This window comes from Neolamprologus brichardi, chromosome 6, assembly GCF_056152115.1.
Source record: "Neolamprologus brichardi isolate AB-2024 chromosome 6, ASM5615211v1, whole genome shotgun sequence".
NCBI classification, from domain to species: domain Eukaryota; kingdom Metazoa; phylum Chordata; class Actinopteri; order Cichliformes; family Cichlidae; genus Neolamprologus; species Neolamprologus brichardi.
In genome coordinates this window covers 27,964,276-27,985,789 of record NC_142109.1, presented here as the reverse complement: position 1 = coordinate 27,985,789, position 21,514 = coordinate 27,964,276, and the positions used below count along the sequence as shown (strand labels likewise).

General features: G+C 39.6%; 2 protein-coding genes across 4 annotated transcripts; one reads left to right on the top strand and one right to left on the bottom strand.

Annotated features, from left to right (window-relative positions):
- Nucleotides 1-434: 434 nt before the first annotated feature.
- sgsh (N-sulfoglucosamine sulfohydrolase (sulfamidase)) lies at nt 435-8,337 on the bottom strand. The gene is made up of 9 exons (XM_006790704.2): nt 8,132-8,337; nt 6,830-6,990; nt 6,646-6,751; nt 6,179-6,555; nt 4,578-4,659; nt 4,298-4,501; nt 3,550-3,716; nt 2,829-3,046; nt 435-756 (listed from the first exon to the last, which is right to left on the bottom strand). Exons 1-9 carry the CDS (start codon nt 8,214-8,216, stop codon nt 573-575), a joined length of 1,584 nt encoding a protein of 527 aa, XP_006790767.2. The 5' UTR covers nt 8,217-8,337; the 3' UTR covers nt 435-572.
- Nucleotides 8,338-8,406: 69 nt separating this feature from the next.
- Nucleotides 8,407-16,215, top strand: slc26a11 (solute carrier family 26 member 11). 3 transcript variants are annotated; one of them, XM_087842007.1, is made up of 15 exons: nt 8,407-8,514; nt 9,051-9,173; nt 9,351-9,558; nt 9,702-9,894; nt 10,668-10,753; nt 11,538-11,754; nt 11,851-12,029; nt 12,156-12,228; nt 12,702-12,813; nt 12,893-12,948; nt 13,311-13,451; nt 13,797-13,924; nt 14,892-14,991; nt 15,066-15,199; nt 15,299-16,215. In XM_087842007.1, the coding sequence occupies exons 3-15, from the start codon at nt 9,355-9,357 to the stop codon at nt 15,404-15,406; spliced, it is 1,731 nt and encodes a 576-aa protein (XP_087698133.1). In that variant the 5' UTR covers nt 8,407-8,514; nt 9,051-9,173; nt 9,351-9,354; the 3' UTR covers nt 15,407-16,215. The 3 variants fall into 3 exon arrangements, with proteins under 3 accessions (XP_087698133.1, XP_087698132.1, XP_087698134.1); XM_087842006.1 differs by having other exon boundaries at nt 9,306-9,558; XM_087842008.1 differs by lacking the exons at nt 8,407-8,514; nt 9,051-9,173 and adding an exon at nt 9,175-9,261.
- Nucleotides 16,216-21,514: the final 5,299 nt, after the last annotated feature.

Below are 21,514 nucleotides of genomic sequence, written 5' to 3'. Positions count from 1 at the left end.
GAGCAAAGGGCTTCAAAATCTTGAATTGAAGTAAAGTCAGATAGATCAGGAATGAAACAATGAGCCGATGGATGGGTGAACGAGTTTTAACAGCTTCCTACAAGGATTTAACGAACCAGTCTGACTTCAAAGTGGAGCTCAGAGGAAAAACAGTCCTATTTCAACAGAACCCATTTCGAGATTGATCCGCTGACATCACCAGTCATGCGTCATGAACTCCACCACGTCTTCAGTTACCAGATCAATCGATCAACAATACCAAAAACAGTTAAATGGTGTCTAAATGTGTTGCCTTTCTATAACTCAGGGTTATGGTGGGAGTCTGGATGAAAATGGTGAAAATGAACCTTAAATGTACAGAGACGGAGAAAAACGATGAGCGATTAAATTACGCAGTAAAATAAAGCAGACGGTACAAATTAAAGCAACTAAAATTGTTTATTTTAAGCATTAAAAGCATCACTCACATACAAAATTAGAAATTAAAATAAACATCTTGTATTTTACAAAGTAAATGCCCTCATCCATAGAGCTTTATCAGTCAAGATGACTGAAGGTACCATTGGGGTCCCTCATAGTCCATTGTAAAGTGGTCTGCAGTGCGGCTCCAGTTTGTCCTCCAGGACATAGTCTGGTCCACAGACCCAGGGGTCGCCAGTCTTCCACTGCCACTTCTGCAGATCCTGCTTCAGGCTCTCCAGCACGCCGCTGTAGGACGGGTCTGACACCAGGTTCTTCGTTTCCAGTGGGTCTGTCCTGCGTTAGCGATGCAATCATTAATATTTAAACATTTTAGAAAGACCGAGCTCATAAGCCACAATTACTCACTGCAAATCCCTCCATCTAATGCAAAAATAATGAGTTATATTTACTAAAATGACTATAGACTATAGCAACTATAGCTTCTGTTAGTTTTATTAAAATTAGTCATTTTTTCAGGGAAATATGTTGGCGTTAAACTGTTGAACCGTTCAGGGTTTAACATGAATCTCACCCCATGACACGTGATAGGCTACAGCTTCTCCACAACCCTAAACCCAGTAAGAGAATGGTTGTTTTGCCTCCATTTCCAGTGAAAATAATAAGCATTTTATTTGCTAACATAATATCTGACTGGTGTTTTTTCCCCACACATTACATTTAAAAGTACTAAACATAGCCTACAAATGAAACCAACTTTTAACTCTTAATTTGCTTTAAAAAGCTTAATATTACCATAAAATGCTTTTTTACACCTACGTGTAGTGCACTTTAAAAAAGTATTTTAATTTCTTTTTGATATTTGGGCTGATTGGGACCTGATGAATGTAAAAACAAAGAATTACCAGGTTGTTGCTTTTTGTTTTTTTTTTACCTAATTTTTGTTTCTAAGAAAAATCAGAGCCACATATGAGGATATTAATTTAAAATTTCGATAGAACAGTAGCAGTATAATGTCCTCGTGAGTGGATATCAGGCCCTTTAAGAGCAAGACTTAGTATTTTGGTCTAAATAACCCAAAATGTGATGTCCACATATGTGGACGTCAGGTCCTAGGAGGTTAAATAAGGCGTTTATGTTGGTATATTATTCATTAATTAAAACCTTTAGGTCAACAGTCATTAGCACAGCAGGAAAGAGGAGTAAGAAATGAATGGTGAAATAAATTATGACAAGTAATAATCCGTTAAAATGTTCTTATACAAGTGTATGCCTTCATTATAGTGTGTTATAAGTCATTCATTAAATGTTTTTATACTGTGCATTCAATCAGGTTGTTGAAAATCAGTTTTAAATTAAGCTAAACGTGGTTTTCAAAGCCAATCTGTGGTGTAGTTTTAGTTTTAGACTATCAATAGTGTTCATTATTGGAAAAAAGAGAAACTTGATTACGTTTGTGCTTGTTTACTCTTCAGCTAACAGTCACCTTCATCCGTTGTCATGAATGTCATCTTTAAAAAAGCTTTACACTCTAAGAAACTGAGGGAACAGTCTGTTAACGGTCTGATATAAGGTGTGAACGATGTGTCTGCAGATGTGGTGGACTCAACTAGTGGACCATCTACGTTTTCTACTCACAACTGATTAACCTCAGTGTAAAAGTCACAGCAAAGACGGTGCTGCTGATTTTTAGTGTGAAAGACGGCAAAGCTCGTTATCAACATCCTCCTCAGTTTTTCACTTGTTACTGCTGCAGTGAACAATTACGGACACACAAACCGTGAAATAAAAAGCTTTAAATAGAAACAGCCTGCTATTTATGTGTCGCATTTTTTTAGTGACCAATCAAAGTGCTTCAAAAGACGAGTTGCATTTGACCAGTACATGTTTCTTCTGTACTATTGAAGCACTTTATCCTTCTCACATCCATAGCAGATTGAGAATCACCAATTAACCTAACATGCATGTCTCTTTCTGTGTTGTTGAATATGTGGGTGGAGGGCAGGAGATTCATGGCAGGAATCTTTAACATCAAATGCAACAGTGTTTAAAAAAAAAAAAAAAAAAGAGTTTTAAATACTGATTGATCACAAAAAAAAAAAAATTGAAAAATCATGGCAAATAAAATTTGCTCAACACGTGATTCTTGTTCTGTTTTTGACCTCTGCTCTTTGTTTGCTGAGACAGAGTTGTTACCTTATCACTAAATCAGCTGTTTTAGGTTTATCTCACTGGAATCGGTGGATGCCCCTGTCATCCACTGATCAAGGTCAAGTATTGTGATCCACTTTTCCGTGAGGCCCTTTTAACTCCCGTCCTTTGCAGGGACTGATACATATCAGGAATAAGGTCGTGTTTGCTTCTCTGGATCAGCTCTAACAAAGCGAGCGACAGCAGCTGTTACAGACCTGGTGTCGTACAGCTCCCAGCGAGCTCTGTAGTAGTACTGCTCCAGGCTTTTAAACCAGTGTGTCGGCTGACTCAGCGTGGTGCGGTTCAGCAGGTCCTGAAAGGTGGGCGACACGTACAGATCTTGATCGATAGGGAAGGGCATACGGAAGTGCAGGTTGTGCAGAAGGTGGTACGGCCCCTGGTGAATAGAGCGAATCGGGTAGTACATGGTGACCTGAAATCAAAGCGAAAGTTTTAGTTAAAGACATTTTATTCTCTCATTAAAGTGTTGCTGTCATGTTTTTCTTGATTTTCTGTATTATTAATACTTTTGCAATAGCAAATTTAAAATAAAGATGTCAGTGTACGTGCAATTAATCCTTCTGAGCCAAAAGCTTCACACTGCTCTAAGCACTTGGTTTTAGACGTTTTTTTCCCTACTCTTGGCTCAGTGTGAGTCCAGTCAAAGCAGATATTCTTATATGGTTGTGTCAGTCTTACAAGTCTAGTTGTAAGCACAGCAGCCCACTGCTGTTCAAACTTTTAGCTTGTAAGGGGCAGCCAATCAGAAAAAAGTTGGCTTCAAATAAGAGGAGCGAAAATAGCTCATCATCACTTTAGATAAGGGAATGTTTTAAACTGAGTTCAAGCAAGGCTACCACAGTAGAGTCCAAAATAAAAATTTAGAGCTAGAAATAAAAATGATTCATCAAGCTAAAGTGGTGGTGATGTCCTGACCTCATGCAGGGACTGGCTGGAGTAGACAGTGTGCCAGCTGGTGGGCTCAGTTACCAAAGCAGGGAGTAATGAGCGGCCAGTGAGGTGGACCTGGGAGGCAGGGGTGCCAGGTAGGCTGTAGGATGGGTAAGGAACAGAGAACCAGTCGAGGATGGTGGGAGTGATGTCTGTAAAAATAAAAAGGAAAAGATAGTAAAAACAAACAAAAAACTGACAAATGTTCAACTTAAGTTACTAATAATTAAAGGAATTCTTAAAAAGGCACACAGACCAAAATATAAGACCCCTTAGCTTTAAATAGTACATTTTAAACTAAGGGATACCCTCATATTTATACAACACCGTCAAAAGAAAGAAAAAGAAAGCCACATATCTCTGTATTTTTGTTAGTATTTGTTGATAGGTTGAGAAAATACTTCTACCCCTACTTGTACAGTCTATTACTCTATTAATTTTTTTATCCTTCTATCAATATTTCATGCTCTGTTGTTAAGTCTCCATCTAGTGGCTGCTTCAGATCAACACACTGACTCTTCTGCTCTGTCACTCTTTACTGGATAGTAATTATTAGAACTTTTTTATTGTTTGTTATTCATAATCCAGAAAGGTTTAGAAATGAGTGGCATCAGTATTTAACTTTAACCTGCAGTTCACTCTGTGCTCATAATGGATAGCTGCTTAATTTTAAGGCCTAAAATACTGAGAAAAGGTCCATTTGCATCGTTCCTTGTATCTTTAATTTTCTTACCCAGCAGGCTGACGTAGGCCTCGCTGGTGTCTCCCCAACGCTCCCTGTGCTCCGGAGAGGACACCAGCATCGGCTCTGCCATTCCAGAGTGATACAGGTTGGTTCTGCCATTCGGGAAGGGGATACCGTTGTCTGAGCTGTAGATTATCAGAGTGTCGTTCTCATAACCGGCTTCTCTGAGCTCCTGAAGAACTAAACCGATACCTGCAGGGGATATGCGCAGCATCGTAGTTTAGTGTTTTACAACCTTCTTTTTCTATGTTATAAAACCGTTACGCACCCTGATCCAGCCGGCTCACTGTGGTGTACAGTGCAGCCAAGTCAGCTCGTGACGCAGGTGTATCCGGCACAAAAGGAGGAACCTGAAGTGCAGAAGATGAGGAAATTCTACATTATCATGTGTTAAAGTTCTGTAGCTTTAATTCAACCATCATGGTAACTTGAAAAGTTAAAAAAAAAAAGAAAAAAAAAAAAAAGAAGTAAAGACTAAGACAAACTGGGAGATAAGAAAAAGCTGTGGAAAATTTTGGCATTTGGAAATTTCTGTTAATTTCAACTGCAGCCTGTGCAGGCTGTAATGCAAAGCAGCAATGAGCTCAAGACCAAATCTTAAATGCTTTATCTGGTGTTTGGTCAAATATGAAGTCAGTGATAAAACCATCATTGATGAGTACTCCGTTTAGTATTTATTGTTAGGCGAGTACATCATGAGTGACCACACTTTTATTAACATTAATGCACTCCCAAAGCACGTAACTGTAACTACAGCTAATTCTGACATTTAAACAGACTTTTGACTTGGTGTGAAAAATATGACATCTGGCCAAAACAGTCCTAACTTTTATACAACTTAATCAGTCAGATGGTTTAAACAGTTCTCAGAAAAACCTGAGTATATGTTTTGTTTAATTTCATTTATTTATTGTCTTTAGTTTCCTGTAACAAATGACTTGACTCACTCATTTCATTTGAATGAGCAGTTTTGCAGAAATCTGCAGAGCCACATTTTGGGAGGCACAATCCCAGAAACAAAAACATACTACTACAGTAAACAGTTTTGTATATACACTGCTCAAAAATAATTAAAGAAACACTTTAACCAGAGTATAGCAGCAAGCCAACCTCTGGAACATTGATCTGGAGCCCTACAGCAGGCCACTGGTGTGAATGTCTCAAACTTCATGACGGTGCACTGAGGGCTTAGTGTACTCTAGTTGGTCCTGTGCTCACTGCCCGGCACCATAGAGCCTGACTGTCATTTACTATAAAATGCCAGAATTTGCAAGTCCACCACTGTCACCCTGTACTTTTCATTAATGAGAGCAGGCTCATCCTGAGCACATGTGACAGACAGGAATGGGTTTGGAGAAGTTGGAGAATAATGCTGCCTGTAATGTTGTTCAGCATGACCAGTTTGGTGATGGTTCTGTGATGGTCTGGGGAAGCATATTAATGCAGGGATGCACAGACTACTACAGGCTAGGCAACGGCACACACAGTACAATGGCACAGTGGTTTCCTGGGTTCCTCCAGTTGCACGGGAGTATGGCGAGAGTATGCATGCACTCTCTGGAGGATGAAGTAACTGAAACCACCGACTGGGCCCCTAAATCCAATAGAACAACTCTGGTATGTTATGTTTCATGCTATCTGATGCTGCCAGGTTGCACCTCAGACAGGAAATTCCCCATGATACCATCTACCATCTCAGTAGGAGCATGCCCTGACACTGTCAGGCATGCATACAACAATGTCAGCTGCTGCAATGAAATTTCAGCAAAATGGACTAGCCTGCTTTGATTTTTATAGCCTTTTTCTTTTTAAAACTGTAAAATAATGACAAAAAACAGGTATTAAAGCAGAAACTGGGATTTCTCTGACCTTTACTTGGTCTGGTGTGTAATACTGTGGTGTCCAGTCAGGGATTCTACCCATCCCCTTTTCACCATTCCCAAACTTCTCACAGAAGGCTCCGTATTGGGGCTGCGAGTGTCCACATCGATGAGTATCATGGAAGGCAACATAAAGGAAAAATGGCCTGTCTTCATTCTTTATATTTTCCCGGTTACTTTTTTCTGCTTTTTTCCCATTCTTTCGTTGAAAGGCTTCCTCTTTGTGAGTCTGGAAAAACTTGCGGACCAGGAGTTTAATGCGAGTGATGTTCCTCCCCACCTGGAGGACAGAGCTGTTTTCCTCTGTGTAGGCAAAGTCAAAGGGGTAAACAGATCCAGGGCCAACGTGCTTCTTTCCAATTATACCTGTGAAGAAAGAATCAGTGAGTTTAAAAAGTAAAAAATAAGAATGATTTATTTATAGACATGAGAAAAACGGGTCATTTTGTTAACTACCTGTGTGTACGTTGGTTTGTTTGAGAAGCAGCGGCAGACTTTGTACTTCATCAAAAGAATTAAAGTGATGGACTCCTTGATGAAGTCCATAAATGCCATTCTGATGCTGGAAACCACAAGAGAAACACACCTCAATAATCCACCTCGCTTTAATGAGAGGCATTTACAAGTGTGTGTGTCTCACCTGTGGCAGGCCGGTGAGGATGGCGGAGCGGCTGGGTGAGCAGCTGCTGACAGATGTGAAGGCGTTCTTGAACACCACGCTGCGCTGAGCCAGAGAGCGCAGGTGAGGCGTGTGGACCACAGAGTTGTTATAAACCTCTGTCTCGAAACCTGCATCATCAGCTGTGAGGAGGAAAAGACAGAAACTGACGCGGGGGCTCAAACAAAATGCCCATAACTGACTTTTAATAATCTCTAAAATCTTTGTCATCTACATACTGCTTTGCAAAGTCAGTAAGATAATGAAACCTGGCTTTGAGTCACAATTCCAGTTCTTCTCAGAAGTACAGGATGGGTTTAAGGTTGGGGTTCAGTGCAGAGGATTTAAGTAGGAAAACTGTTTCTTGGTGGATCAGGCTTCATGTAAAGAGACACTGACATTTTTCTTTTTCCCTGAGTATAGTTTTCATTTTTTTTCAATTGTTTGGCATTTTCTGACAGATCATTTTAGATTAGTTTTACTTTAAACACATTCCTTTATAGAATATTTGTACGATAATAACATTTTTTGAGCAGTCTTCAGGAATCATTCTCCAGGCTTGAAGGACATTCAAAGCTGTTCTTTTGCACTGTTCCCTATCACTATAATGATAAAGTCTTTGGGGAGGCCAATCCATTACTGATGGTACTCCAGTATGTGTTTTTCTATCCAGGCATGCTTTCACTGCATTGTCGGTGCATTTGAGATCATTTGATCATCCTGAAAAATTAAAGCTGTTTTTAGTAAGACGCTTTCTGCATCCATCCCAGTGTCCATCAGTTTTTATGATCCCCAACTGCAGCCCCAAACCATGACAGAGCCTGCACTGTTACAGATAGCTGTAGACACTCGCTGTTGTACCTCTCTCCTGATCTTCTCTGTAGATACTAACAATGATTTGAACCAACAATCTCAAATTTGGATTCATGTGTGGATTCAAGATGGAGAAAAGACTGTTACTGCTGATTTTCAGTTCAATTCTTGTGTAATTTGGTGTACTTTAGCCTTTTGCCCATTTCGCTATCATTAATCATTAATGCTGTAGATATTTTTTTAAGCCTGCCACTTTTAAGTGGATTGAAAATGAGTTAACAAGCAGCCAGTGTCCAATGAAAAACTTCGGGAACTATTGAATCTCTGTTATATAACGAATTAAAGGGTGGCTCGAGATTTTTGCAGAGAATTGTAATGGCAACAGGAGGGTGTATTTTAGCATTTTAAATTTCCAGCCAGATAACAGAAATGATTTATAGTTTCTCCAGGAGCACAAAAACGTAAACTCACCAATTATTAGAAGCACATTTCTTGTTTTGGACTCTCCGATGCAACATGATGCTAAAAAAATAATAAAAACAACCCGAGGGAGCATGCTGGCCTCTTCCTCTATTACTCCACAGAAAAATAAACTTTAAATATGAAAACAAAACTCGCTAAAGCTAGCACTTAAAGGCATCGTTGGAACGATGTGAAATATGCTTCCTCAAACAACTCAAACCCCGCCCACTGGGAGTCACACGACACAAGTCACGTGAGGAGAAAAAAAAACAGGAAACGACTTATCTCGCGCCTAGTCAGCGAAATGTTTTTGGAGAAGTGGGTTTAGCAAAAGGAACAGTAGAGAGGGACGTGAAAAATCACAGCCCAGCCAAGAGAAAGCATCACGCCGTGTAAGAATTTATGTTTTATTCGACTCTATTCTATTTTATTTACTCTTTTCTACTATATTTTGGTCTGTTCTTGTCTATTTTAGTCTATTTTGGTTCAGTTCGGTTAAACACTGTGGAGTTATTTTATATTATATTGTCAGATTTCTATTTTATTCTATTTTGTTTCATTTCTGTAGTATACGAATTCAGTCTCTTCTGTGCATTCTTCTCTCTTGCACTCAAACACATCACTGTTTTTAGTGTATTATCATTATTTTTTGATAATTACAAGGTTGTTATAGTCTCGGTAACAGACTCATAATCAGACACAGTGGGAGATAAAGTATCAGGTCAAGTTCACGTAAGACTGGACCTATCTGTTGGACGTTTCTGATGAGGAAGTTTATAGTTTGAAGGTAAAGGTGACTTCATAAAAAAAAAAGTCCTGACTGTTCAGATACCGGTATGCAAAGCACCCAGCTGTCATATGACCGTTATATGATTGTAAATGACACACAGTGAGCCTGTGAATGGTTCTTTTTTTGTGTGGCACGCAGATCACAGCATGCACCTGAAGATATGTCCTCGGCTTGAAGAAATGGAAACAAACAGGTTGACACCTGCTTGCACGAGCAGCATCTTTGTGGCGTTTTCCTGAATGCTGCATATCTCAGCAGGAGGTAGGAAATAAAAAGAAAAAACGGGAACCTGAGCAGCACCCAGCAAAGCTGATGACATTTAAAGCTGAGGGGAGAACTCATGCTTTGTGTGAGTGGCTTTTGTTTTGTTCATTTTACTTTTTTCTGCTACAGATGTCTCTTTGCTGAATTCCTCTCCCGCCGGTCTTTACCTCTAAGTGTGATGCAGCGGCGTCTGATGAGAAGACAGTCAGCCCGGTGCTGCTGTTCCTACAGCACCCTGAAGGCCTGGTTGCCCATCCTCTCATGGCTGCCAAAGTACAACCTGAAATGGCTAAAGATGGATGTCCTTGCGGGTCTCACTGTTGGATTGACGACTGTACCACAAGCGCTGGCTTATGCTGAAGTGGCCGGCCTTCCTGTGCAGGCGAGTCTTAGGCTGTCCTTTATGGTTCACCTCACTCTGGATAACTAATTTGGCTTCCCTCTTTTCCCGAGACATGAGCTTTAAGATGAAAAAATAATTAGCTGCATAATTAGTTTAGACTTTATTTTATTTTCTGTCCACAGTTCGGACTCTACTCTGCCTTCATGGGGGGGTTCATCTACACCTTTCTGGGAACCTCCAAGGATGTGACCCTGGGCCCCACGGCCATCATGTCCCTCTTATGCTTCTCTGTGGTGGGAGGGCAGCCTCACCGAGCCGTGCTGCTCAGCCTCCTCTGTGGACTCATCCAAGCTGTGATGGCGTTACTGAGATTAGGTGAAATGAGTGCTCCCGAAGTCATGTGGAAAGCTTGTGATTTCAGTTTTGGGCTTTTCCTGAAAAACTTGTGACTTGTGAAAGCAAAACAAAATATTTTTTCACAATAACACACATTGTTGTGTGAGTCTGAGAGCACTGGTAGTTTATCACATCCTCCAGTATGTAAAATTTAAGGTGAAGTCCAAAAGTAAAAACAACATCACAAAAATCGAGTAACTATCATGTAGGAACTTAAAATTTAGAGGTAGACAGTCTACTATAAAAATTGTGGATCTTAAATAGTCATCTGTTCATCCATTTTATTAGCCACATATCCAGTTCAGGGTCGTAGGGAGCTGGAGCCCCCTCACTGCTTTCATATGGTGTGACACAGGATACACCCTGGACAGGGATGACACACAGAGATAGCCATTCATGCTCACATTAACATCTAGGTTAGAATTGCCATCACCCGACCAAGCATGTCTTTGGACTGTGGGAAGAAGCTAGAGTACCTGGAGCAAACTCCACAGGCACAAGGAGAACATGAAACCTTGTCTCATGGACCCGATCCAAACTTAATTGTGCTGTGGGTTATTTTTGAATGACTTACTAGTCTTGTGTCATTTTACGGTAAAACGGCAATAAATGGGCAGCCTACGAACATAAGCTCCTTATCGAATGAGAATTTATATTTTTTCCTTAAAGAGTTACTGTAATATTTGAAATCTGGAAGGTTTAATAATGTCTTGGTTCTGTAAATCATCCACTACTTTGCTTCTCTTCTGCAGGTTTCCTTCTGGACTTCATCTCTTTTCCTGTAATAAAAGGCTTCACGTGTGCTGCTGCAGTAACTATTGGATTTGGCCAAGTCAAAGTAAGAGTGAAAACATGCACACACAGCAAAAACTAACACACATACATAGAGTTATCTCAGCATATACAACACATCGAACTGTATGCCTCAGTAGGGAAAAAGTCTTTAAAAGAATGAAAAGATAAAAAGTGAGTCTCTTAATAGTCTCTTAATAAAACACTTAAACACAGCAGTCTGCTCTCTACAAACTAAGCACATGGCTTTACCTCTGAAATAAATATTTGAAAAGTCTGTGTCTTAAAACTCTATATTCTGCATCAGTGTTTCTTTATTAATGCAAGTTGAAATCTTTCAGGGCTCGCAAACTCATACCTCTCATAAATGTCTGTTTGTGTGAAAGCTGCACTTGCTTGCACACGCATACATAAAATACAATAAAATTAATAGTTGCCTTCAAAAAAAAGGAAAAAAGTTGTGGTGTGGTTTCCCACAAAAATCACACAAACACTAGGACACCCTATCAGTTTCCCATTGACCTCATGCAGACAGGTCAAAGATGTGGCCAATGAGTTGGTGAACTGATTAACATTAAATGGTAAATGGCCTGTATTTGTATAGCACATGCAGTCATCCACCTGTTCACACACTGGTGATAGCAAGCTACATTGTAGCCACAGCCACCCTGGGGCGCACTGACAGAGGTGAGGCTGCGAATGTTTAGGTTATACTCAAAAGTGCATTTTGATTGCTCTGAGTGTGTAAACTCCAAAGAGAGAACTGCTCTTGCCCTCTCCTTTTCTGTTCATAGAGTCAGTGGTTTTACCCGCTCTTCCGTTTTTTCTAGAATATTCTGGGAATCCAGGGTGTCCCTCAGCAGTTTTTCCTGGAGGTTTACTACACCTTCCACAAGATTCCTGAGGCCAGGATCGGTGATGTGGTTCTTGGTCTGATTTGTCTCGCTCTGCTGGTCATGTTGATGTTCATGAAGTCGAGTCTAACCTCTGACAATGACTCCACCTGCTCCATGTATGCCAGGAAAGTAGTGTGGGCTGTAGCTACCAGTGAGTACCTTTGTGTTTGAGTACACGTGTCTCTCTTTTACAAAAAAAACAATATTCTGTTCATTACATTTTTATTGTATTTCTTTATATCTTCAGTGCGAAACGCTGCAGTGGTCATCGTTGCATCCCTCTTAGCATTTTCCTGGGAGGTGTATGGTAATCACGTCTTCACGATCACTGGAAAAACTACCCGCGGACTGCCACCATTCAGGCCTCCACCCACCTCTGACACTACAGCCAACGGCACCGTCGTTTCCTTTGGAGAGATTGTGAAGGTATGGAGGAAACAGCCAGTAACCCGATGAAGATAAATGATTGAGCTAAAAGTTTCACTTCCAGAATTCCTCTGCTCTCAGAAAGAGCAGCTGACTCTCTCGTCTTCCTCTCTGTGTGTTTTAAAGGACTTTGGAGGAGGGCTAGCGGTGATCCCCTTCATGGGCCTGTTGGAGAGCATTGTTATTGCGAAAGCATTTGGTAAGTAATGTTAGTCACTGGTTTCAGAGGATAATTATAATGATGGTGGTAATTCCTTGACGTTTCCACTTTTTCAATGAGATGTCTTCAGACAGAATTAAATGATAGACATAAAATATGGTACAGATATTCACATTTCTTACCAGATTAATAAAAATAAGTATCTCCAAAACTAATAGCTGACAGTCCCATAATTTAACATGTTAAACTAACACTGTAAACATATAAAACTCCAACAGCAATGATAATATTTATCATGTATGTATGTATTGTAAGTGCAACATGGCTGTCAATTTAAGGCTTCATCGTGAAGATGAAATTAATAAAGATCAATACTTTATACATTTTTAAAAACATAACATGTTTCAAAAGCATTTTTCTACTCATTAAATAGTTATTAGATAATAAAGGCAGCTAAAGAATGTTTTTTTCATCACACTGGTGGCTGATTTTAACTTAATGTTTCTCCTCAGCCAGTCAGAACGACTACAGGATCGATGCCAACCAGGAGCTGCTGGCAATCGGAGTGACCAACATCATGGGCTCCTTTGTGTCAGCCTACCCTGTCACAGGCAGCTTTGGGAGGTTTGTGTGTCTCTGTGTGTTATTTTCATAGTTATAATAACAGTTATGTTTATTCTGATATGTTTTCTTTCACATCCAGGACAGCTGTGAACTCCCAGACTGGAGTTTGCACTCCAGCTGGAGGGGTTGTCACCAGTAAGTTGTGACACTTTCAGCTTTTACGTTTTCCTCTTCTGCCCCCTTGTGGCCATTTATGTTGTCATACAGCAAATTATCCTCACCTCATATTTCTTTAGTTGAAATTTAGGTGAAAATTAAAAGGCTTATCGTGCAGGTTGGAGACACTGCTAGAACAATGTTTGTACAAGAATTCAAAAGTTTATCTTTCAGTCTGTCATAGCATCCTTATTAAAAAATAATAAAAATGCACCTTGAAGTCAAAACCAAAATAACAATCACCTATTTTTTTGCTATTTTAGTGCAAATAAATATCATATTTTATGTTGTTTATACTGTTTTTAAATGTTTTATGATCTTCTTTCTCTTTATTCTTGCAGGTTCAATAGTGTTGCTTTCCTTGGCCTTCCTCATGCCAGCCTTTTATTACATCCCCAAAGCTTCTCTAGCTGCTGTCATCATCTGTGCGGTGGCTCCCATGGTGGATTACCGTGTGGTGGCTAAGATGTGGAAGATACGAAGTGAGTGTCATCTTGCTATTTTAATTAGTCAAGTCACTTTTATTTATGTAAGATATTTAAATTAAAAACAGAGTTTACCCAAAGTTCTTTGTATTTGACTATACAGAGTAGCCAAAATATATAAAAAGCATGTGGAAAAAAATGATTGAACTGAATTCAATTTGTCAACTGTTGTAAACGACTTTATATGGGAGGGAGAATTGTGGAGTCTGGAGCCAGACTCAGTCACCGTCTCAGTCCCCCATTTTTAGGCAAGAACATAATATATAACATGTGTAACGTCTAGTATTGATGGAGGATGTAAAAGGCACTTAAACGTTAATGATGATGATTTATCCCCCATAGAGCTGGACCTTCTCCCCTTTTTTGTGACATTCCTGATGAGTTTCTGGGAGGTGCAGTACGGCATCGTAGGAGGTATAGCTGTGTCTGGAGCCCTGCTGCTCTACAGTATGGCCAGACCCCAGATAGAGGTGCGTTATCTGCAAGCAGTGTATGAAACTAGTCATGTGAAGTGAGTTTGTTTGACTCAATATCACGGGTAAAGGGTTAAAGGGGTTCACAAGCATAAAACAGGAGAAAAAAACAATTAAGAAGGTCACAAATATTAAGTCATAAAATGGTCCTAAAAGTCATAAAATACTAATCCGTAAAGTACTAAAAATGTAAAAAAAATACATGAAAAGAGAAAGAGGGGAGGGAGAGATGAAGGACGCAAACTTGGTATTAAAATGAGAAGAAGATATGATCTTGATGAAGAGGATAATGATTAAGGATGATTTGACCGTGAAAATGTCTTAAAAGCAGCACATAAGATTTTTTTTTTTTTTTGTTAGTATTTGCCTGGGTTAAACATTTGCTTTTTGTAGGTACGTGAATCAAAGCTGGATCCATCCTTATCCACCCAGAGAAAAGTCATCATAGAGTTAAATTGTGATGTTTTGCTGCTTCTTTCTGTCACACCAGTGTGTGATGACTGGCCCAGCTTCCAGCAGCTAAACTCTCTCAGACTGCATCTTATATCAGGACCAAACTAGAACCCAGATGCAGGAGACGCTGTGTTGTTTCATAGTGGGGTATTCACCATTTCAGTTTATTTTATTTTATTTTTTTACAAAATGCAGAATGTCCGACCGTCTGTTCATGACCTCTGCTGAAGCGCACTTGGGTTCTGCAGCAGGACAAAAGACACCAGCGAGTCCACCTCTGAGAGGCTTAAGAAAAACTAAATGAAGAACTGGAACTGGAATGTCAACAGAACTTTGAGACTTTCTATGAACTTCTTAAATCTTGCCCTGCCAATACTTAATAATGAATAAGCTAAAAATAAAAGTAGTAAAAACTAAAACTAAACATTTTTCATAACTTTGATGAGGACACGTTTGAAATATGTGGTATCAAACAAGACTAATGCTGTAATATTGCATTTCTGCGTTGCAGGTGACTGATCAAGGCGTGTTGGTGATGGAGTTGAGCAGTGGCCTCACTTTTCCTGCCACCGAGTATCTCAGCCACATCATACACACTCGGGCTCTGCAGGGTAAGGAAATGCTTGATAGTCTGTGTGGGCACATTTCAGTGTTTCCTGCTGTTTACTTGCTCGTCTTTCCCCAGTGTCTCCACCACGGTCTGTGGTGCTGGACTGCTCTCACGTCAGCGTCATCGATTACACAGTGATCAGTGAGCTCAGGGACCTGCTGAGGCAGTTCAAACTCAGAGAAGTGCATCTGATCTTTGCCGGATTGCAGGTAGACCCTTCAGTCCTTAAAAACCTTTAATCCTTACTGAATGAGTTCATACTCATCATCTTTTGCTTTCCCCTTCCTGTGTCTTCCTCCCTCCTTCAGCCCTCTATTCTGAAGGTTCTCCTAGCAGCTGATCTGGAGGGCCTCAGGCACAATCACAGCGTGGACGAGGCACTGCAGATGGAGTCGAGGAACCTTCTTGATGACTAACACAAAAACTATCCAGTTACAGCCTGGAGAGATGCCCCTAATCTGGAATTATAAGGCTTTTAAGACCTCAAAAAATCTATAAACTACCTCCAGCGAGTAATTTCTCTGCAGTTTGCAGCGACTGCCACTGACCAAGTGAAGAAATAAGGAAATCTGTTAGGTTTACAAACACTGTCCACTGCACAACAACTTTGGAGCACAAGTTTAATATAATGTCTGTAAATGTAAATAATATAATCTATTAATATCTGGACTGTGTAAGTAATAGTGGATATATGTGGTGTAATTTTGCTAATAGATGTCTGTGTGCTGTTTTAAGGTTGAAAGTCCAGAGTGGGACCAAATATGTTCTTAAAAATAAGAAGTTACTGATTAATGAACTGAGCAAAGTCAGGCTAACACAAGTGCCATCTATCGTTTTATTTATTTATATGTGTAAAATGTACTGTATGGCAGTAGTCTTATTTTATGTTGGCAAAGAAATGCTTCTAGGTGGGAAAAAGGCAAAACTTTTTCAAAAACCTTTCTCTTTATAAATAAATTATTTCAGTGTTGCGAGAGACCTGGTGCACATAGCCTCCCAGCCAATGACAGCTGGGACAGGATCTCTAGTTCAGTCGTTAAAAAATGTTGAAGATGAGTGAATTATATTTTTAACCCAAATCAAAGTTATTTGTGTTTCTGTGTACATGCAGAATTCTTTATAGTTCTTATCATTTATTCTTGTATTTAATGATCATTAGTTATCATCACTTGTCATGGGCGTGATCCTTGGGATGACCATGCAACAGTGCTGCAACTGAAAAGCTGGTCCACATATTTTCATAATCTGTTCATAACTCTCCCCAGAATGCAGTCGTTTTAAAAAAAGTACACCATCTTTCTGTTCTAGTTTTACACATCAGGACACAAGTTAAAAAGTCCTCTAGTCTTCACCAGATTTTGAAATAATTTAAATAAAACCTCAGATGAAAAAGACATGACATGTTACACTGTGTTGTTATCTCTTTGACAAAAACTAAACCAAAATGCAAGCAGTGTGTAAAAAATAAAGTGCACTCTATGATGCAGTAGGTTTTAAAACTACATTTAACAGGAATAACTTAAGTAGTAAGAACAACAAGAAGTAATTGTAATTTTTTCACCGTTTGGACTGTTTTTTAAACGAGTCAAAACATTTTTGAGGTATTTCAAGCAGATTTTAAAGCACTTCACAGCAAAGAGTCTGCACTTTGAGAGTTTTTAATGATATCTTACTAACTGCTGACTCTGGGAATTCTGTCTTATTTGTGCTTTTGGATATCACAGCAGCTTTTGATACAGTAGATCACAACATTTTAATTTCTCACCTAGAACATCATGTCGGAATTAGAGGCACTGTGGTTCAAGTCATACCTGTCTGACAGAAGTTTCTTTGTCTCACTTGGGAAATTTTATTCATTCTCCGCCCCCCTCCCATGTGGTGTACCTCAAGGATCCATCCTCAGGCCCCTTCTTTTTTTTCTTTTTTTTTTTTTAGCATTTATTTACTTCCCCTTGGCCATATTATTAAAAAAAATATATAGAGAAGTGTCTCATTTCATTTTTATGCAGAAGACTGTCAAATTTATCTACCCCTGAAACACAATGACCCTAACCCCCTCAGGCCTATTTAAGAATGTCTTAAGGATATCAGAGCATGGCTGGCTCTGAATTTTTTAAAATTTTAATGAAAAGAAGACTGGGGTCATTATATTTGGGCCGAGTGGCCCTGGTGTCCCACCATCTGACTTGGGTCCTCTCACATCCTGTGTCACACCAATTGTCACCAACCTTGGAATAAAAATCGACACAGCTCTTAAAATGGATAAACAGGTAAATACAGCGGTGAGCTGTTTTTCAGCTGAGGCAGCTCTCTAAAGTCAAACCTTTTTTTTCTTTTTGTGACTTGGAGAGAGTTTTACATGCATTTGTGACCACTCGCCTTGATTATTGTAATGGACTTTATGTTGGTATTGATTAACATGCTTGCAAATGCTTGCAAACGCTGCTGCTCACCTGCTGACAGAGACACACAAACGTGAGCACATTACCCCTGTTCTTTGCTCTTTACACTGGTTGTCTGTCCATTTTAGAATTCATTTTAAAATCTTATTGTTTGCTTTTAAAGTTTTAAATGGCCTGGGTCCTTCTTACCTGTCAGACCTTCTACACCGCTACCACGAAGGTCTCTCAGATCAACTGACCAGTCACTCCTTGCTGTCCTCATGTCGAGACTGAAACACTGGGGGGACCGAGCATTCGCTGTTGTGGCCCACAAATTCTGGAATAAGCTGACCCTCCATATTAGGCTGGCCCCAACACTTGAAATGTTCAAATCATTTTAAAAACACACTTTTTTTTCAAGGCTTTTTAGGAATAGTACCAGAGTCAGCTTGTAGTCAGTTTTAGTCAGTAACTGGTCGCTCTTAATCTTTTTATTTTGTTAATTTTATTCATTTTATATTTTATTGTTTATTTTACTCATGTCTTAATATTTAAGATATACTGATTTTTTTCTTCTTTTTTATTTTATTTTATTTTATTATTATTTATATATATTTCTTTGTCTGTTTAATGTATGGTTTTTTAACTGTTATCTCTGTTTTTTATTATTAGAAAGCACTTTGGTCAACTATGTTGTTTTAAAGTGCTGTATGTGCTGTGTGGGTTCTGGGGAGGAATCACCACTGGGACCACAGTGCCTGGGAATGTACATAGTTGTTGTTTCACCGTTCACTGTTAATAAAATTCACTGTTCATCTGCATCAGAGTCCTGCATTTGGGTCCTACTTTCCCACAACACCACCGTCTGCCACCGCTGTCTGTGACACCACAACTGAGAATCCACTGCCTTCTGGTCGGTGCCTCAGGTCAGTCACACCTCCAGAGTCACAAACAGCTTCTATCAGAGATATTGAGATAACAGTGACAACTTGAGTTGGCGGAACTATTTGGGCAGGTGTGGTGATTATTGATAGGACAGAAGTGAGGTAATTACTATCAGAAAAATGGAACACCAGCCACACCCCTGGAACAAACACACACGCAAAGAAAAGTTGTGAAATTCAGAATAACCTACATTCTGAAGGTTAACATTCCAACAACACAAATGATAATCTTATCTTATGAACCTTTCTGAAAAAGATGAGTCACACATGCCAAAATTCAGAATTCTGGCCTGTCTAAATAGTTCATGAACCCTATTCTCGATTCGTACCAGGGTAGCCAGCCTCTAGCAGGCTCGACTGCTCCTTACCTCTGGTCCTCTGGGACTCTCATCCTTTGGCCTCCCTGGTCTTGCTGCAGCTTCCCACCTTCATTTCAAGTACATTGGTGACAAAGACACAAACATTCTCACACGAATTCTCTTTCTCTCACGCTATAAAAGAATTGTTAATTTCTGCATCTGTGTATTTTCTAATTATTGTGTTTGTCTGTATGTTTTTTTTTAACTATACCACATATAATGTAATAACTGAAATAATACAAATAGAAATGAATGGTAAATGGTAAATGGACTGATTCTTATATAGCGCTTTTCTACTCTCTCGGAGCACTCAAAGCGCTCTATACAACATGCCACATTCACCCAATCACACCCATTCTCACAAGCACTTTATCTATACTTAGTGCTTTTTTTAACTACATTCACATTCACACACATTCATACTCCGATGGATGCATCGGAGAGCAACTTGGGGTTAGTATCTTGCCCAAGGATACTTGACATGCAGACTGGAGGAGCCAAGGATCGAACCACCAACCTTCCGATCAGTAGGTGACCTGCTCTACCTCCTGAGCTACAGCCACCCCAGTTTAGTGAATAAATAAACAGATAAAAGATTCACATGACCAAGAGGAGCCTATAGATATAGCTGTTCCTGCAGCAGTCAAATGTGTTTTAAAACCACAATGCTGAAACACTGGAAACATTTTTTTTATTATGACACCTATTTTGCTTCAGTGACCAGAGCAGTCAACAAAAATCATGTAAAGACAGATCTATTAATGATGAAGATCAAAAACAGCTCACTTTTTCTGTGCAGTGGCGTGTCTAGAAAATTTTTGTTGGGGGGGGCCAGGTAGGGGCATAGATTTGGAGAAGGGTGGCAGATGTAATTGGCAGATAATGTTAAAAACAATTCTACCAACCGTTAACCATAATTCAATAACCCTATAAACCTAATAACCGAATGCGCTTTTAACTCTTATTAGAATGAGATTTTAACCACTACGGTGCAAAGTTGTTAGATACTGCGTTGATAAAGTACAAGAGATACAATCAGTCAGTGTTTATTCAGCAGTCAAGGACATCAATATTTGCATAGTATTTTTACTGACGTGTAGTGCACATATGTTTTGGGCAAAAACATTTTTGAATATTAAAATACGAACATTTTTAACATACAATTGCCAAATTAGCCAATGCAAAACCAATGCCTATTAAAAAAAGAAGATAATCTTCTCACAAACTGGTGTTTGATTTTGAAACAGGAAAAAAGTGGGGAAACAAATGAAAAGACTAACATTTGAATGAAACCTGAAAGCAAGTAAATACTTTATATGCTGCCTTATGGTAAACTTTGGTAATATTGATGTATGAAGAACAACACTGGCTGATGATGAAATACAGTCAGCTGGCATGGTGACACTGCCAGTATTAACCTGCAGGGCTGGACTGGGACAAAAAAATTGGGCATTTTCACTACAGACCGGCCCACCAGGTATTAAAGCCATAAAGCCTTTGAATGAAAACAAATGCTGTTGTGACAGTGATGTACACTGTCTTGTTGGTATATGTATGATTTCTATACATTTTACGTCAGATAAAAACTTCAGATAATTATTTAATAAAAGCTCGATATTTTAAATGAGAATAAGAAAGAAAAGTATTTCTTTGTGCCCCCCTCTCCCTGTTGATGCCCTACCTGGCCCCCTGGCAACACTTTGCTAGACCCGCCCGTACACAGTTACCAGCTGTCAGCTACTTAGAAAAGGATCCTGGTGTTATTTGTCTCTCAGAACCAGTTCATAACTTCCCTTCAACTCATTCATGTCACCTAAAAGGTAAACCTGTTTCTCCATCACCTGTTCAGCTCTGATGATTCAGTAAGGACATCTCCTGGTTTCATCCTCATGTTTCCCTCTCACCACATATCCAAACCGATATCATGACCAGCAGCTTTTACAGCTGTGGCTCCAGCAAACATCAGCTGATACTAGAAATTAATATTAAATAAATTCTAACAACAGCTGATCAAGCTTAAACGTGCTACTGTTGTTTAGCGCAACATTCGCTAGTTTCCTGTTTCTGGCGCAAAGTGGGCGATAAATGAACGAGAGAAAAGCCGATCAGCTGATCATTGATCAGTTTCATGATTGAAGTAGCAACAGGGAAGGGAGGGGGAGAATGAGAGAAGAAGAGCCAGCTGTGCAGCATAAACACACAGAATAACTCCAGCTTTGTGTCTTTTTTCATTCTAGCTAAAGTACGGGACAAACTGCGTCTCTTCTCAGCTCAATACCAAACGCATAGTATTTTCTCTGAATGAGGGACCATTCCATTTTTTAAGGAGCCGTTGGCAACTCTACTAACTAACCTTATGAATAAAATAAACTTCACTATCAGTAACATCATAGCAACCGAACAGCTGTATAGAAACTCCCTCATGCTAGCTCACGCAGTACGAGTTATTGTAACTGACTGTAATAAGTCAGCACAACGAAAATAAACTCCACCTAAACTTGGTTTATATCTGACCCAGATAGACTGCAGGTCATTACTTCTTATCTGAAGTTCAGTTCACCTGATAGTCGGACTGGCGGCTGCCTCGGGTCTCTCCTCCTCCTGCCTCCCCTTCCCTCATCCACCTGTTGCCTCTGTGGAAGCTCCGCCATAGCCACCACCAAACAACTGAGTTATTTTTACACATCGGCCAGCATCTGGCCAATCCACCACCTCTCATTGTTCATGCCGTTACAAAATAAATAAATAAGTCATCAGCCCACCATGCAAATGTCCGATGGCTAGTCCAGCTATGTTAACTTGTTAATCTTTCGCTGAAAAAATGTTTTCTGTGGTGCTAT

Bases quoted from the DNA above. Each gene is read 5' to 3' on its own strand.
- sgsh (XM_006790704.2), bottom strand. From the start codon at position 8,216: ATGCTCCCTCGGGTTGTTTTTATTATTTTTTTAGCATCATGTTGCATC. The intron at 6,991-8,131 runs GTGAGTTTACGT...TCCTCCTCACAG, and splicing joins AAATGTGCTTCTAATAATTG to CTGATGATGCAGGTTTCGAG. The intron at 3,047-3,549 runs GTCAGGACATCA...CTTTGATTTCAG, and splicing joins CCAGCCAGTCCCTGCATGAG to GTCACCATGTACTACCCGAT.
- slc26a11 (XM_087842007.1), top strand. From the start codon at position 9,355: ATGCAGCGGCGTCTGATGAGAAGACAGTCAGCCCGGTGCTGCTGTTCC. The intron at 10,754-11,537 runs GTAAGAGTGAAA...CGTTTTTTCTAG, and splicing joins TTGGATTTGGCCAAGTCAAA to AATATTCTGGGAATCCAGGG. The intron at 12,814-12,892 runs GTTTGTGTGTCT...TTTCACATCCAG, and splicing joins GTCACAGGCAGCTTTGGGAG to GACAGCTGTGAACTCCCAGA.